We start from the raw sequence: 18,069 nt of genomic DNA, 5'->3' as shown, positions 1-18,069 counted from the left end.
AAGTAGCCATGTGAAATGAGGATTTTTTTGCAAAGCATGTTGTTGACTGTTTCTACGTGATTATATAGAGCTCAGTTGTTGTGTTTACTGCCCGAGTGCTACAGTATATTTCCTGAAAAAATGGCCACCAAGTGTTGTCGTGGTTGGGACTGCTAGTTGTGAACATCTTACACCATGCAGACTTTGACTTGTGTGAGCATCTTACTGATTGTAGGCTTCATTAACTTTTTCTTTTCCAGACTGAAAAGAGAGGAGAAGGTTTGTTTACTCACTCACCCTGAAATCAAGGCTAATGACAGCATATTGTTGTTCCTCTAATTTGGAGACCCACCATAAACAGGCTAGCGTCCAATTAGGGGTTACAGGATAGTGTACAAAATCATGAGCTAATGTTGTCTGTGTATGCTCAGTAATGACTAGCTAATGCTATCGTGTGTATATATATATGCCGGCTAATGACTCTCTAATGGTATCATGGCTGTCTCTGCATTATGTTAAGAGGCTCCCTGCTCCAGTAATAGCCTTGCTAACTAGGTTAGCCCATCCCAGAGATTGCTAATGCTAACTAACTCAGTTTGCCTGGTCCCACATGACTGAATGTCAAAAGCTAATGTCACATTACAGAGTCTGTCACGGTTGTCTTTTGGGAACTGGTTTGAATTTACCCATGCTTCCTGTTTTATCTTTTGTTCATGTCATTATGGGTTATGTTCTTTTATCCTCTTCGTCTGACCCTTTTTATCCACCAAAATTATGTAAATGTTTTACTTTTTATTCAACTTTTTTACAGACTAAGACTGTCTGTCAAAACACATCCCTCGAGTAAAAGGAAGAATAGAAGTATAACCAATGCCTGATCCATCAGTTTAAAGTTTTTAACATTTGGGTACTAAGATTTATGCATCAAAAGCTTGATTTTCCTGTGGTCTCCTGTTCAAGTTAAAACAAAATGTGCAAGCAATGACTTTTTAGCATTATTTGGTGCTTGTGTTTCCAGAATGCTGCGGAGTAACCAGATCAGCTGCATTGACAACAGTACGTTTACGGGTCTGAGCTCGGTGCGTCTGCTGTCTCTTTACGACAACAGGATCTCCAGCATCGCCCCAGGAGCCTTCTCCACCCTGCACTCCCTGTCCACCATGTGAGTCATTTCTCTCGGCCTTTCTTGCTTTTTATACAGTAAATTTTCCTGTTTTTTGGGGGTTTTTTTTCATTTCTATCCCATTGTTCCTGCTATCTCTCAATATATGTCACAATTTCTTTTTTTCAAATGTAGCCACACTTTAATTTGTGTCAAGATGCTGACTAGCGTTCAGTCTGTGAGGAGAAGTACAGAAACAACTGCCACAATATAAAGCTATGGCAACCTTTGACCTGCCACATAACACTACTGTTAGGAAGCAGGAAAGCAGTGAATATGTATGTGTGTGTTTTTTTTCTTCTTCAATCTTCTGACCACCTCGATGTGAAAGCTGTAAATAATAGATTTTACCAGGTCAATAAAACATTACAGGTTGATTTTTATATACTTCTTCGTACGGTGAACGGAGACATGCCAAGCCCCAAAATAAAGTCTCCCCACATCCTCTTTACTCTCTCTCTCTCTCCTCCATGTTTTATTCCCTTGTTCTGCCTTGCTCTCTGTCCTGCTGTGTACTTGTCATCTTTGATTCAAGTTTCTTCTTGAGTCTTTTGGGAGGAAAGGTGGAAGACAACGGAGGGGAAATGGGGACAGTGGAGGTAGAGGATGGATGGATGCACTGTTGCATAAACTCAGGATTGCTCAGTGGGGCTGTTGGTGATTATCACTACACGAATGGAGAGATATTATAGTTCCCTCATCCCTATCATTTGTCACAATTCTTATTTTTTTCAGCATTAGTTTTTCATTGGCCTTGTAGTAACACTTGATTTTGTATGCAACACCTGCCTGCTGTCAGGCATGAAAGAAAGATGAGTAGTTTTTTATTCCTAGACCCTCTGTTCTTAACACTTCCTGTGTTCATTTCCTTATCTTTCCACAGTTTTTCTCCACTTCTCTTTTTCTCTGTCTCTCTCACTCCTACGATTTCTAATATCTGTCTCCATTTTTAGTGCATTGTTTCCCATTACAGTTTGTCCATTTAATTAAAAGATTAACACGCTGAAAAGGAAGGAAGGGATTTAGCTTAGGTCTGGTACCCACGCAGTGAGGTCAATTCATTACAAGGAAATGAGGAAATAACTCGTCCCTATCTGTAACAGCACACCATTAATATTGTAGCACAAACAGCAACATTCAGGTTTATTAGTTCGGCAGTAAGGTGCCACTTGCACATCTCGAGACACAAGATGGAGGCACCCCATCAGCATTATAGAGATACATGTTGACTTCTAGTACGCCAACTGATATACTGTTAACATTTAGCTCTCTTTAAGTTTTCTACTTACATCTTCTTGTTCATACTTGTTCTACAACCTGACACCTAGATGTGCCAGAACTAGAGACGCTGTAATGTGTCACCATTCTACTATGTACTGCTAAAGCTATCGGCTATCCCACCACATTCGGTTTAAATGTGGTTCAGCATAAATATTACATGAGCGGTCATACAAAAGCAACACAAATGCAGTGAAAGGTGATCAACAATGACTAAAATGGGTAGATAACCTTTTCTCTTTTTTCCCTCTCGCTTTCACAATTTCTCTCACTCGCCCACCTTCTCTTTTTCATTCTCCATTTCTCGTACTTTACAAAGTGAATAAAAATATCTGATAACCTTTTCTCTTTCCCTCTCTTTTGTTCCCTTTTCTCTCTCTTCCTCTTGCCTCTTTGTTTTCCATCTAAATTTATTCTTATATTTATGACTGACCAAAAAACAACAACTTGTTTTTCAGCGTACACTATACCATACAAATAATAATACTTTTGATTATAATTTCAAAATTTGGAATGGGTCCTGACCTAAGTAGCTAATAAGCTCTCTGTTTTGCTTTGTGTCCCTCTTTTTTGTCTTATTATGGATCCTGCCTGCAAATCTGTAGTGATTGTAGGTTGTCTTGATGGACGGTATCACTTCACTCTCAGACTTTATGTATCAATATTTTGTTTGTAAGGGCAAAATTCAGGGAAAACATTAAGCAAATGTGCATCATTTTGCTGTGATGAATTCATTATATTGTGGAGAGATAATCATTTACTGTAGCTATAATTGTGCAGCTACATGTTTAGGAAGCTGCCAGTATTGATGTCTGTTTCTGTTTCAGTGATTTCCTTCTCTCTCTCTATTTCTGTTCCTGTTTATGTCCATAGTAACCTCCTGTCCAACCCATACGTTTGTGATTGTCACTTGGCCTGGCTGGGTCAGTGGCTGAAGAAAACCAGGGTGGTCAGTGGAAACCCTCGCTGTCAGAAGCCGGCCTTCCTGAAGGAGATCCCCATCCAGGACGTGGCCACCCCTGACTTCACATGTGACGGTGAGCGTCTCTTTCTGTCTGTCCTTACAGTAGATCAGTTGTTTGTTTCTGTTTTCTCTTAAGTTCCACGATTTGAAGTAACAGTTCTTAGACATAAACCAGGACTGAGCAACACTTGAAACTGTACAGGATTATTCTACCAAGTTACACAGGATGTGGCTGCACATCCCATCTGTATTTGAAACTACACTGGAGTGTCAGGAAACAAAAAAGGTCATAGCCTGAAACCTAAAACAAATGACGCGGCGGTCAGCAGCCATGTGTCCTACACAGATAAGAGCATGAGTCAAGTGATTGAGAAGTAAATGAAATGTGTGTTTGCATCATGTTTATTCATCCCAATCACTGAATACATTCTCCATTTTTCAAGAGATACACTTGGAATAAATTTCCTCAGCGTAAGTTATTTTATGTTTGTGATAATGCAGTAACTCTGACTAAAGTATTTTAAAGTCCTTTGAGAGACATAAAGCTCAGTCATTGGAGGAAGGTAAATAAGACTCAACATTACTGGTGAAACTTCACGGAAATCCCTGCTGCAGTGCAGCAACAAAAGGTCAACAGAGAACACTCTTTGTTTTGCTACATGAGGATTTTTCTCAGTGTAAGTTACAATTCAAACCCTAGAAAAATAAGAAAAATCAATTGTTCTCAGGCAGATTTAAGTGATATCTCAGTGAAATCTTGTAACATCCTCAGCTATGCCAGGTCTTTTGGTTTGTGCTGGACTGGACTAGACATATGTTCAGCTCAGATTCTTGTCTTCTTGTGTAACAGTCCTTCCAGATACTCATGTCAGAAACATCCATTATCCTTCTTATTAAGCCAGCAGATACACACATACACACGTGCTCAGCCGGGTATTGTGAGGAAAGAATGATCAGTAACCACTGGCAAACAGCAGCCTTCGATGACATCAGCTTGTGGTTTCAACAGTGACGTTGCTGTTACCACAACGATGCCTGCCTATAGCGACTTAGGCCATCGGCTTGGCCGCCAAAGTTTGATGCCATAGGCAAAGTGTGGTCTGGCTCTGCCGTCTATTACATCTTTCCTCCTTTTTCCCCTTGTTTCTTTCTTTAGTACTTTACACTTTAAACTCTTGTCGATGTCCCTCTCGCTCCGTGTTGTTCTGCCTCTCTCTCTCCCTCCTGACTTTCTTTGAATTCATTACACTTTTCTAATTTCCTGTAGCTGTGCTGCAACCATTTACTGAAAATGAGTTTGGAAAGTAGTTAGCTGGGTTGGCTCGAGTAAGGAAACTCTAAGATTGTATCAGATCTTAATATTTATTCTTGCATCTTGCACACACGCACATGCTCACACAAATCTACCTTCAACCTCACTCAGCTGCACAAACATAAATTCGAATGGTTGATACCACACTCAAGCCCTGTTATTTCCATCCTTACAATGGCTTTACAATGGTTAAATCAAATGTCTAATTTTAACTTTATGCTGATCCCAACTCTAATCTTAATTAACATTATACAACATACTGAGAGTCGTTAAACAAACTAATTTCAGTAAAAACTGAGGAACTGTCATACAGATCTAAATTACAGAAAATCCTTTGTGTAAAAGTTATTTTAATAGGTTTTTGACCTTGAAAACCTACAATTTGATATAGATTTTTTTTTTTATGTCATATTTAAGCTCACATATACTAATAGTTTGATGACGGAAGTCAAAGATCTGGATCATCTCCACCATCTAATCAGTTGTTCTTTGGCCGACAGCCCATCACCTCGAAAGCTTTGAATATATCTCGCTGACAGTCGTAAAAACTAACAGTCAGACAGGGGAAAAGTAACCTCTTGGCAACACTAAACTGTCCACACTCTGAAGGTGTAAGTGTAAATCTCAAGCTAGTTCTCAAAAGAACAAAAGCACAGAAAGGAACACACACACACACATATATATATACAACCAAGGTCCCCATGTCCGGTCTATTTATAGTTGAGTAAAATGACTGTTAAGTTGTCCAGAGGCAGCCAGGGGAAAGGTAAAGTTAATTGAATTTGTGAGGAGATATTTAGCGCATTTAGATGTTAGTTCAATCAGCCAACTGTAGAGTCAGCCCACGGCTACACATCCCCGTGGACTCGCCAACAACACACATCAGATAAAGCACACACATATACACTTGCACACACATACACACACTGCTCTACACGCGGGCACGTAAGCGCCCATTTACTCGACATTCAGACATTAGCACAATTAGAAAACTACAAAGTGAGTGAGAAAATGGCCATAGGACAGGAGGGGATAGCTGTTTAACAAACTAAATGTGCACCACACTCAGCATGCGCATGCACATAGACCTATACTTACACACATGCAAGTATAGCAGTGCAGCACACGGTGGCATATGGGCGCAAAGGCAAAAATAGCAAAAGTGTGAACATAAATGAGTATAAACCTAATGTTCTTTCTCTCTCCACACACACACACACACACACACACATACACACACACACACGCACACACACACATGCACACACAATCACACACACACACACACACCGACTCAGATTGCAGTCGTGTTATTATTGGCTTAGCGTCCACTCTTCATTATCCCTCATTATGGTTTAAACTCAACGTGTTTTACATTTGGGACCACAGTTCGACTATTTACATACTGCAATGCTAGATTAAAGCTGCGTGTGTGTGAGTTCGTCTGTCAGTCAAGGAAATGGAAGCAGTTTCAAGCCAAGAACAACAGCTCTAGTCTCTGATCCTTCTTATCTCTGAGTGTTAGAATGATTACAGTCACTCAGATGTTTTTTTTATTTGTCCCTACCATGTGTTAGTGTGTCTGTGTGTGTGTGCGTGTGTGTGGAACATTTCTGCATAGCCTGAACTGTTTGTATTTTCACAGCGAGACAATTTAAAGAGGAAAAGAAACAGGGTAACCATTTAGGTTCTTCAGTCTTTAATTAAGAAGTTTGTAATCACTCAAACCACGATGTTTTTCACTGACGGAATTCACACCTCGCTATGACAAAACAGTGCAGGTAGTATACCGACAGATGACTGCAGGATGTAGCAACTTTCATTTTGTTGCTGTTTTTACACGAGTTTTCAAAGTTGTTACAGGGCGTCCAAACAACATCTGTTCAGTCTTTCTCCAGAATCGTCTACGGGGGTTTTAATATTACTGTGACCTGCCTGCAGGTCCTGAGCCAGATGTTAAAACACAAGTGCAGCTGATTTTAACAGCCTCTAGTCTTTCGATATGGATTATAAATTACTCGTAAAAAGTCCTGAGTCCTGCTGAGTCCAGAGTTGAGTGGAATTGACTGACTTGCAGTTTAGTCTTTATATCTATCTATACCTTTATCTCTTTTTACTCTCCCATTTCTCTTTCTGTCACTCTCTCTTTTTGCCCTTGCCTCCCTTATCCCGTATCTGTCTTTCTATCTGTTCTTCTGTCTTTCTTCCTCCCTCCATCTGTTGCTCGTTTTTCTCTTTCTCATCTCTGTCCATTTTTGAATTTCTCTGTCCTTGTCTTTATCCCTCTCTTCCTTCTGTCCCTCTCCTGCTTTTTCTTTGTCTTTCTCTCTCTAATATCCCTCTCTCTGTTGCTCTCTCTCGCCCCTCTCTCTCCAGGTGCTGAGGATAATGGTTGTCTTCCTGCGTCTGGTTGTCCTGACGTCTGCACGTGCTCAGACGGTGTGGTGCGCTGCAGCAACAGAGGGCTGCACTCTCTGCCCAAGGGCATTCCCAAGGACACCACTGAGCTGTGAGTCGCACACACACACACACACACACACACACACACACACACAAAAACTCAAATACAAGGATCTACTTGTCCAAATATACAGGCACAAAAACTCATGAACGTAAAAAAAACAGACATTTTCATGCAAACAAACAAACTGAACATTTTTATCAATGCTTTCTCTCCAATAACATGCAAAGTCACAGCCACACACACATAAACACACACAGGAACACACGCTGTCACACATTGCTGCAGTGCAATATTGATGCAGCCGTTTGCCCTCTGCTGCTTCAGGAACTAACAAAGCATTTAGTGAATACACATGCACACATCCACACCCGCACACACTCCGTCTCTCTCTCTCTTTCCCTGTGTGACTTGATGTGTTTATACTCACAGGAGCGCTGCAGGTACCTGTGTGTTTATGTGTTTGTTTGGAATCTATGAATGACCACAGATATTTATATTTATATTTGTATGTACAACACACAGTCAAATACTGTCTAATATGCTGTGTTGCCAAATAGAGAGAGACAGAAAGATTGCCAGAACAGTTACCGACATCTGAGAGGGGATGCAAGGTCCTTGTTACTTTTCTAAAAAATATTTTTGAAATTGCTTTTAAAAAATGTTCATTTTCCAACCTTGTAATTGCCAAAGATAACTCTAAAGAAGCCAAGGTCCACTTTTTATGCTGAAAAGCTTTGCCAGAGTAGTTAAGGTTTTCCAGACTTTTGCCTAGTACAATAATGTGATGTTTTTTAGATTGACACTCATGAGAGAGAAACAGAATATGCTTGTATTTCTAGTTATCTAACACTAATAATAATGTTAATTATTTATTGGGCTTATGATTTCCCAGTATTACAACTTGTAAATTGCTTTGTCTTCGTCGTTAATTCCAAACTAGTAGAAATCCTCGTGATGAAGAAAGAGGCCAATAAAGAAAATGTCTATAACGATAGTAATTGTTTGAATTGATGTAGGATAAAGCAAGGGTAAAACAATGTTAATCGAGATTTTGGAATTTAGAAAAAAGTAGGAACAAAATCTCTCGTAGGGAGAAGTGAAATATTACTCACACACACACACACACACACACACACACAGAAAACCCTCTAGCTGTGAAATAGGCCTGCTCTGCGGGGTCAATAGCAGTGATTAGGTATTGATCAGGCTGAAGAAGACACTCCATCATACTGTCCATATGACCTACTTATGACCTGAGAGAGAGAGAGGAACAGAGACCAACGGATCATAAAGCGTGTGTGTGCTTGAGTGTATGTATGTTTGTTAACTAGTTTCTCACATGCTCACAGAACAGAGAAGGAGAAGTGGGGGACTGTTGTATATTTGCCGTGCCCTGCTCCTCCTGCTCAGTTGTGCAGACTTACACCCCAACACTTGTTATCTTGTCGTCATGTCCCATCTTGATTGGCTGTTTGGTGAATTAAGAGGGCTAATCTTCTACAGTTATGCAGAAAATTCAAATAGATGCTACAGTCCTACCTGTACATCAGTGAAGAAGCTAACTTGAGGTGATATGAGTGTGAAAAATTAATAGAACATGTCCTTCATGAAAAAGACTATACACTACCTCCATGTCTTCCTCTTTTCGCTCTCTACTCTACTTTACAGGAAACATCTTGTAACTCTTCTCTGCTAAAAACTGGTAAAACTGGTAAAACCAAAATGCTATGTTGGTCTTTTTCTAACACATGATTAGCTTTGCTTTTCGTTTAAAGGTCTAGTTCTTCGCTTTGGGATTAGTTCTTCACTTTTTTGACAAAAGTTAAGATGAGAAGATCGCTCACCACCCCTATGTCTTATTTGTGTTCAGCATGGAACTACATTCGCACTTTGGTGAGAGCCAGCTAGCGGTTTCCCCCCTCGACTTCTACTCTTTATGCTATGCTAAGCTAATTGTCCCCTGACAAGCAGCATACTGAACACAGACATGAGAGTGGGGTGGAGCTTCTCATCTAATTCGTAGTATTTTACAAATGTGGAACCATTCAGTAGTTGATCACATTCAGATAGGACACACCTGAATGTAAAAATAATATTACACAAAGGACACGCCACTCTTCAGGTAAATGTAAAAATGCCCCTGTAACGGTAGATTTGATTTCGTTCCTCTCATGAGCGCAGCTGAAACCAACGCCCTCTTCCTCTCATCTGCCCTTCCCTGTCCTCCAGCTTCTGCTCTCTTTAGTCACAGAAGCTGCAAAACCAAAACTTTTCTCAGCTATATTGCTATTTACTTACCCCCAAAGGCATATGTTTGTATATATGTGTAATACATACTACATTAACTGTGCACTTTTCCTTACAGTTACCTGGAGGGTAATATGCTGACATCTGTGCCCAAGGAGCTGGCATCCCTGAAGCAGCTGTCACTGGTGTATGTACAACTCACATAACCTTGAACAGAATACGCATGCCAAAAACCTGATTATGTATGTATACAGTCTGCCCTGTGTGTGTGTGTGTGTGTGTGTTTGTCTGTGTGCATTTACTATGTGTTTGTATCTACACAGGGACCTCAGCAACAACAGCATCAGCACATTGGCCCCGTACACCTTCAGCAACATGACTCAGCTAGCCACACTGTAAGTTACTATGGTAACGCACACACACACCCCACATATGTCTCAATGTTATATATGAGTTGTGTGTGCATGTGTTAGGTTAAAAAAAAAAAACCTTTAGACGAATCAATGTTTTCCTCTCTTAACATTGATTAATCTTTCCTCTTTCTCTTACGTCTCTCCTTCGACCCAACAAGGGTCAAGCTCTTCTTGTATCTTCCTCTTGTATCACCTTCTTCCTTCATCCCTTTATCTAAAACACATGTAGTATATTGTTTTCCTACCCTCGTATTCCTTTGTAAACTGCCTTTCACTTCTTCTCCATTCACTCAGTGAACCTGTTACCTCTTAAATTTCACTCTCCTCAGCTTTGTCTGTCTTTACTGCCATTCTATCTTTCATACAAATTCCTTCTCTTAAGTTTCTTTCTTTCTTTTTGCTTCTAGCTTACTGAGTGTAATACATGGATTTTAAATCAACTTACTGAATTTTGTGTCTCCAGGGAAGGTTGACTGAGCACATTTGCTCTCTTCCAGTAACTCCTTGTTTTATATTTCATACAGTTGCACTGATTCACGCCTGGGAGCTGCCCAGTGCAACCACAGACTTCTACTGTTAGCCCCAGATAGCATCACTGGAACGCTTTCTGTGTTAAACGCTTTGCTCGGGCACAAGAGATGAACTAGAGGTGGAGGAGAGTGTTTCACCTTTCACTTTCCACATTGGATTTTCCAGTCTTTCAGTTAATCTGTTTATTTATTGGCTATGAAGCTTCTTTCTCTAACATTTATGCCAGTTTTTAACCTGAAGTTGGAGGTCTGGTTTATTTTCCCTCTTTTCTCTGAGACACCTTTAGGCCTCTTGATAATCTGTAGTTATGATTATGTAGAGCAACTACTGCTGCCTTAAGAGACAGATATCAGGCAGCTTTTTACACCAGGATCATTTTCGGACTCCATGCTAATTATGCTAAAAGAAAGATAGCACCCTTCCCATTTCATTTCATCCATTCATCGGTACACTTACTTTTTGTTCATTTGCAGATTTAAGAGGGAAAATGAACCGTGGTGTGGGAGGTTGACATTCCAAAGACGTCAGATTTGCCTCTGGCTGTTTTTTACCTCCACCTAATTTTTCTACTTTATTAAATACGTGGCCTCCATGTTAATTTCCCCTTGTTTAACCTACATCAGCTAGAGGTCCTGTTCTGAGTTATTGTAAAACCAAATCTGCTTTGTCATCTCTCATGTCTTCTCTCCTCTTTGTCTCTTTATCCTCTCAGTCCCTCTACATTCATTTTTATGTATACGGGGATGTGGTCGAAAAGACAAGAGGAAAGAATTTCGAACGAATATATCCAAGAGAAATAATATTGTGAAAAACAACCTTTTTAGTCAGAAACTACGTCTTGTGACCTTGATAATGTCCTCTGTCTTCCAGCATCCTGAGTTATAACCAGATTCGCTGCATCCCGGTCCATGCCTTCAACGGGCTCAAGTCTCTCCGCCTGCTGTGAGTAGCAAGCTTCATCCTCGAGTGTCGCAGTGGATTCAATATTCAACGCTCCCCTTTGCTAGTTATGGCACTGAGTTAAATCAAAGTTTAATCATTCCCCAGGTGTCAGGCCAAGTGCCATGTTAGGACCCGGTCACAAAATGAGCCACAGCCGCCCAGTCGTTTGTTGTTTCAGCATACTAAAAGAGATAAAAGTGACAATCTCTCATCTCCTCTTTAACACTCCCTCTCTATCTGCATGCTCTCTCCCCCTGTGTCCCTTCAGTCTGCCTCTCCTTCTATCCCCTCCATCCATCTTCTCCTCCTTTTCTCTCTCTCCGCCCAATGTTGTGTTTGATGAATCGACCTTCAGCCTCTGTTTCTCTCAGTCATCCATCTGGCTGTCCACCCTCAGTCTCACACACCCACACGCCCGCACGAGCACAGTGCACGTGAATATTGCTGTCTGACCATCCCTCGCACATATACCAGCAGCTAAACACACACAAATATGAACCTACACGTACCGTATATATGTGATACACACACCAGCATGAACACACATAAATACGCACCATAAATGCTCATTGACAGAATTCACTTTTGAGTCTAATACAGGCTGGATGTAGCATTTTAAATGGTGCTTCATCACTGTCAATTTAACAGTGATATCTTGCTATAATAGATGAATCTATGGTTGATATCATTTTTGGCTCGTTCGCTTAAAGGGTTGGTTTCATTTGTCCACCATTTATATTTGTGCCTCCACCCCGATATCAATGGAGGTGAATGGAATCTCATTTGTGGTGCTCGAAACACTGAAAAATTGTATTCAAAAAAATTCAACAGTCGTGTCTTTACAGATATGGCATCTCTCTCCTCCTGCGGTTTCAGTAGAAATAGCCACATAACATTTTTTTCACTGTCACTACCCTTTTTTTGTTCTTGTTTTTCTTCATCTTATCTACTGTAGCTCTCAGACATTAAGACTTAATTGCCCACAATCCCCTGTGTTTCCTGTTTCAAAGAGAATGCTGCTCCTTCTCAACCTTTCCTTGCATCATTAAGTCTGTATTTTCTCATCTGCATATTGAAGAAGTAAGTTGAAGGTGCTGTTTACAGCAGCAAAATCTTACATGGCTTCATATGCGGTGCTGAGGCTGATGATGGTGTAGATGATACTAATATCTCAAAATGAATAAAGCTAAGATTTACTGTTAGATATCAAATTATATGGAAGTAACTTTCAACTCAAAACAAGTATAACATAATGATTAGAGATGTGATTCCTGTACCTTGTGTTGATCTCTGTGGATATTTCTTCCTGAATTTTGGCCGCCTCAGTTTGTTAAGAGAGAAAAAGTCAGTGTTTCACCCTCAGAGAAGTCAGCTTTGTGTCTGCCCTTTTCTCTATATATTGACTGTATCTCTTACAAGGCTTTCACCTTGCAGAAGTTTAGTGATCGTTTTTTTTTTTTTTATCCTTCCCTCCTTTCTTCCTTTCATTTTAGTTGATGTTGCCGTGGGGACTGCTCCCTCTCTGCCCCCGCATAGCAACTGGTTGCCAGGCAGCCATCACTGTCACTTCCTCATTACCCACAGCCCCCTCTGGGCCAGCCTTGCGCGGGGGCTGTTAGACCACCATACATAGACGCACAAACACACACACACACACAGACGCACACAAACATGAAAAGACATTAACACACACACACACACACAGACGCAAGCACAAACTTGTGAAAAGAGACACACACAAATATGTGTACATGTGCACTTGCATGCACAGCATATACACTGAACTGAACATGCACGCACTGAATTATACACACACACACACAGACACACACACACATACATACACACACACACACACGCACACACACACACACACACAAACAAACTTTTCCAATAGTGGCGGTTTGATAGCTGTCCCCTGCTACAACCCTGCGCTTTAATGGAATGTGAACTTATATCCAGCAGGCAACACACTCAGATTGCGAGACACAAAGGACACACACACTCTGCAGTCCCTGAGCCCTTGGAGACAAAGGTTTTAGACACACAAATACACACATCTACTCACACAAACATGTACACGAAGACCCAACGGCACAAACCAAAAATGCACATCCTCTCACTGATACACATCACAGCCTGCAGTTTGCCCCTGCCCTTTTTATACACACACACACACATACACACACCCCACAGCTACAGGACCATATGAGACAGTTTATATTCCATTCAGAGCCCAGGACCAGCTTTATTGCCTTACAATGAAAATAAGCTTTCTGTTTATTTTGTGTTATTCTTTCATAAATATTTTATTTATTTTCCATTATAAAAGGGGATGATGGTGTGTCTGCGGCTGAGGAACCACAAATAATTTGAATAATTTAGCATGCAGCGAGTCAGAGTTAGACTGGTGTATTAGTTTGCTGGAATCAAGTGTTAGGCAGCTGAGCTGTCTGTGTCATCTAACTGCAAAATGATGAATATGATGCAGTGGGTTTTTTTTTTTTTTTTTTCAAATATTCATTGTTTAATTAGTACAATAGTGCTGTGGCATCTATGGGCAGGCCTTAAACCGCTTAAAACAGCTTCAGTGTTTTGATCTGAATATAGACCAATATAAGTACAGCAGTAGTAGAAGCAGTAGTGGCAGCCATAGTATGCGTGTGTGTAGATTATAGCAGTAATAACCATGAGCTTCCTGGTTTGAATTCAAAGGTCAACATATTTCACATTCTTTTCCTTCCTGCAAAGAGTGTGATGAAAAGAAACGCTGAATATTTAATCAAATTAATTCATTACACAATAAAATTAACAATGGGTGAAAAAGCAACCTTTTGAATTTTTAACAAGGTCAATCATAACTTTAATATTCATTCTTTTCTCTCTCTCCTCCAGGACTCTCCATGGTAATGACCTTTCAACTATCCCAGAAGGAGCTTTCAACCACCTCACCTCTCTGTCCCACCTGTAAGTACAGCAGCGTCATGTATCTGTTTGCGTGTATAAGTATCTAGAATACAAAAGTGTTGTGGGCTGTAACTTCATTGTGTGTGTGTGTGTGTGTGTGTGTGTGTGTGTGTGTGTTTAGGGCTCTTGGTGCCAATCCCTTGTACTGTAACTGTGACCTGCGCTGGCTCTCTCAGTGGGTCAAGGCTGGTTTTAAAGAACCGGGTAAGAATGGAAAAAAAAGAAACAAAAAAAAACCCAATCAGAATGTTATTAAAAATACTTGCAACCAACATGTTGCATTAATTGTTACGTAATAGAAGTTGCCAAGTATACTGTTGTGTTTTTGAACAGGCATTGCTCGTTGTACTGGACCTCCTGACATGGCTGACAGGCTACTGCTCACCACACCACTTAACAGATTTCAGTGTAAAGGTAAATAGTCTCCTCTTTATATTGCTCACTACTATGTGTCCATACTCATCAGTGTGGTCCTGTTTTAGCACAGAGAGATGTTGAAAACAGGGATTCGTGATGGCAAAAATCACGTCAATCATCACTTTTACTGACAGTGAGGTCTGTTCTGTGCTCTGAGTCTTTCTACTTCAACAATCCTGTCAGTTCCTTCTCAGAGAAATCTTCATTTATTAAGAAGTCCCATCTCCTTAGATGTTGAGATTAGTATTGGTGTAAGTTCTTCATTCTTGACCTTGTAGCACTGTAGGGCATCCACAAACCACAAACCTCCTCATCTGTGCTATTTCCTTCCACAGGTCTGGGTTGTGTTATTCAGTCTCAGGTCGAGTTCCAGTTTTCAGTTTTCTTTTGGGTGAGGAGGTCTGCCAGTGGTTTTATATTTAAAAAGGTTAAAGTATTTGTCTCTCTATTTGTGTTAGCTGTGTGGGAGACTGGTGACTTGTCCTGTGTCTTCCCTGCATCTCACCCAGTGCATGCTGTGATTGGCTCCTGCAGCGTGGAAGAGATTAAACATCTGGTGTTTTTGTCAAGACGTTCTGTGTAGCCTTTCCTCCTCCCTAGAGCACATTGATTAGATTGTCTCTTTTCAAACAAGTTAAATTGACTGAAATACAGAATGCACTTCAGATACATTTTCAGGCATAGACTCAGAGGCAGCAAACAGCTAAGATTAGGAGTGGAAGGCTTTAAAGCAGTCATATTTTTGGAGCCACTTTGAGTCGCTTCAAGGCGTCAGACTAAAGTACCAGACAATCAAGCCTTTTGCATCATGGAGTATTGTTTAATCTGATGTGAGAGGTTGTTTGTGGTATTGGATCAGCTCAAGCTATTATTCACTTTTTTCCAAAACAGAGTTCATAGATATGAAATGAGTTGCATTTCACTCAAACAGTTCAGGAGCAGTCAGCCTCTAATATTACCTGCCCTCGGGCTCCCCTGCTGTCAGACCGGAGGGGAGAACACACGAGAAAGAGATGTACAATGAAGCTGTAACACACAGGCATAGTTTGCTGTGCATGTGTGTTAGACAAATTGTCGGAGTAGGTTTTCCAGATGAAAGGAAGAGTATAAAGTTGACTGTGACTCAGGTGCTGAGATCAAGCTCTTATCGAGGTACCTCACATCATCACCTCTTCTTCTTGCTTCTACATGCCCTGGCCTCTGGAACAAAACACATTTATTGCTCTCCCAAGCTTTCACTTTTCTTATCCTGGGGTCTTTTCTCAGCACACCATCCATTAAGTGAAGTATATAACCACAACATGAGGAAATATGTGTCTCTCCCACTGACACTCCTTGGCTCCCTCTCTGTCTTTTTATCTTTATCCCTCCACCCCATTCTCTTCCTACTCTCATCTGCTTCTGCTTGTGTTTCTGTTCTCAGGTCCAGTAGATATAAGCCTGATGTCAAAGTGCGCCCCCTGCCTGGCAGCACCATGCCAGAACAACGGTACCTGTGTCTCTGACACCACCGGATCCTACCACTGTACCTGTCCGTATGGATTCAAGGTGAGACACTAGATAGCAGCAGAGAGAGGGACGGGGGAGACGCCTGGGGTAACATACTGGGCTTAGCCAACTTTTAATGCTACAGTAGGAGCCAGCTGTACATCTCAATCTAAAAAGCATTACAGTTCACTAAATATTAAATATACTGCTGTGAAACTGCAAGTGTGGCAATCAGTGTTTCCTTCAATTAAAAATTTAATGAATGACCGCTTGTTAGTAAATGGGTACTTAAATATGTCAGTTCGATTAAACTCTACATGTGTTCTCTGCTATGGTCCCATGCACATTTATATTAGCTCTCTTACTTATTTATTGCTCTGGTAAATTGTGGTTCTTATATCCTCTTTGCTGTTTGTTGGACACATTTTCAAAGCGGCTCATGAAGAGTGAAAATATATTTCAGCAGCAGGCATGGAAGCAGAAAAATCAGCACTTGAACCCTGACCATTTTGCTACCTCCTGTTCCCCTCTACCAGCTACCTGCACTGTCAGTTAAACAACTCTTATTCAGTGGTTCTTCAGTGTTTTAAAGCCCGTGAAGAAAAATTGTAACTCCTGCTGGAATGCGCTGTGTGTGTTGAAAGGTATCATAGATGGATAGCCATGCTGCATAAGCCTGTGGTATTATCAGTATTATCAGGCTTAGCTTTGGCCTTGCATGCATAATGTACCTATCTGTTCATCAATAGAGAACCTGCTGGCCGCACTGGAGGTATTGATTGATCAAAAGACAAAGGGTGTAATAATTGTCAGGACCCCTGCATTAGGAAAGACATGCAGATCTACTACTGAGAGGGCACTTTGTATTGGAGGAGTGTGTGTGGAATATATATGAGCGCGTGCACACTGTATATGTGTGGAGTCATGTGTGTATGAGTACATATCAGAAGACCCTGCCATTTGTTTGCATGTGTGTATAGAGACCAGTGGGTTCATGCCTATGTGAGAGCTTTTGTGTGTTTATGTGCTTGTGTTTGTGCATTTGTTTGTGTATGTGTGTGTGTGTGTGTGTGTGTGTGTGTGTGTGTGTGTGTGTGTGTGTGTGTGTGTGTGTGTGTCTGCATGTGCTTGAGCCTGTGCACATACATATCTTTGTGTATGTTTTCTTTCAGTGTCTGCATCCACTGGGACAACATTAATTAAAATGTGTTAGAGAAATCAAAAAAGGAGCGGCAGAGGACAAAAGATGGGGAGAGAGAGAGAGAGGAGGAGAAAGAGAGAAGTGAGACGGAGAGGATTGAGGGAAACTACAGGAGAGAAAGTGAGAGATCTGGCTGTATAAGAAAAAAAAGAAAGAAATATAGTAGGAAAGGTGCTGTGAGAGAAACGAAGTGAAACATGTTAAAGAAAGGGAAAGTGAGAAAGAGGGAGATGCTGAATGAAAGAGAGAGTGAAGAAAACATAAACAAAAAGCTACGGTAAAACAGAAAAAGGGAATAATGAAGATGGATGGAGAGGGAAAACAAGAATAAACGTCCTCGTCTCGGCTTTGATCAGAGGAAATGGGTGTGTTGGCGGCCAAAGGTTTGGTGGTTTGAAATTAAAACTACAGCCGCGGGGTCCAATGTTGAGAGGGTTCCCTGTGTGTGTGTGTGCGTGTGTGTATGTGTGTGTGTGTGTGTGTGTGTGTGTGTGTTTGCGTGCGAGCGTGTGTGTGTGTGTATATCTGTGTGTGTGTGCGGCTAGGACAGTGAAACATGATACGGTGAAAGCTGTTTATTCAGAAAACAGGTGTGGTTAGAAGGACAGTGAATCAAAGAGCTAGACTGTGGCATACATTCATGTGTGTTTGTATATGAACACATACACAGTGTATGTACATTAGTGGTTGTTGGTAATTGTTGT

The 18,069-nt window shown here is 40.9% G+C and overlaps 1 protein-coding gene across 2 annotated transcripts in view; it reads left to right on the top strand.

The window, feature by feature from the left end:
* slit3 (slit homolog 3 (Drosophila)) overlaps positions 1-18,069 on the top strand; it is a 242,820-nt gene that overhangs the window by 196,607 nt on the left and 28,144 nt on the right. For both annotated transcript variants that reach the window (XM_023398070.2, XM_087171703.1), the window contains 10 exons: positions 998-1,141; positions 3,293-3,456; positions 7,072-7,204; positions 9,525-9,593; positions 9,730-9,801; positions 11,221-11,292; positions 14,188-14,259; positions 14,381-14,463; positions 14,593-14,673; positions 16,100-16,224. In XM_023398070.2, the coding sequence (XP_023253838.1) occupies positions 998-1,141; positions 3,293-3,456; positions 7,072-7,204; positions 9,525-9,593; positions 9,730-9,801; positions 11,221-11,292; positions 14,188-14,259; positions 14,381-14,463; positions 14,593-14,673; positions 16,100-16,224 (1,015 nt within the window). The remainder of the gene's footprint in view (positions 1-997; positions 1,142-3,292; positions 3,457-7,071; positions 7,205-9,524; positions 9,594-9,729; positions 9,802-11,220; positions 11,293-14,187; positions 14,260-14,380; positions 14,464-14,592; positions 14,674-16,099; positions 16,225-18,069) is intronic.

This window comes from Seriola lalandi, unplaced genomic scaffold (assembly GCF_002814215.2).
Source record: "Seriola lalandi dorsalis isolate HSWRI2012SDOR001 ecotype SW California unplaced genomic scaffold, Sedor1 jcf7180002054972, whole genome shotgun sequence".
Lineage (NCBI taxonomy): Eukaryota > Metazoa > Chordata > Actinopteri > Carangiformes > Carangidae > Seriola > Seriola lalandi.
This window is presented reverse-complemented; position numbering and strand designations above follow the sequence as displayed.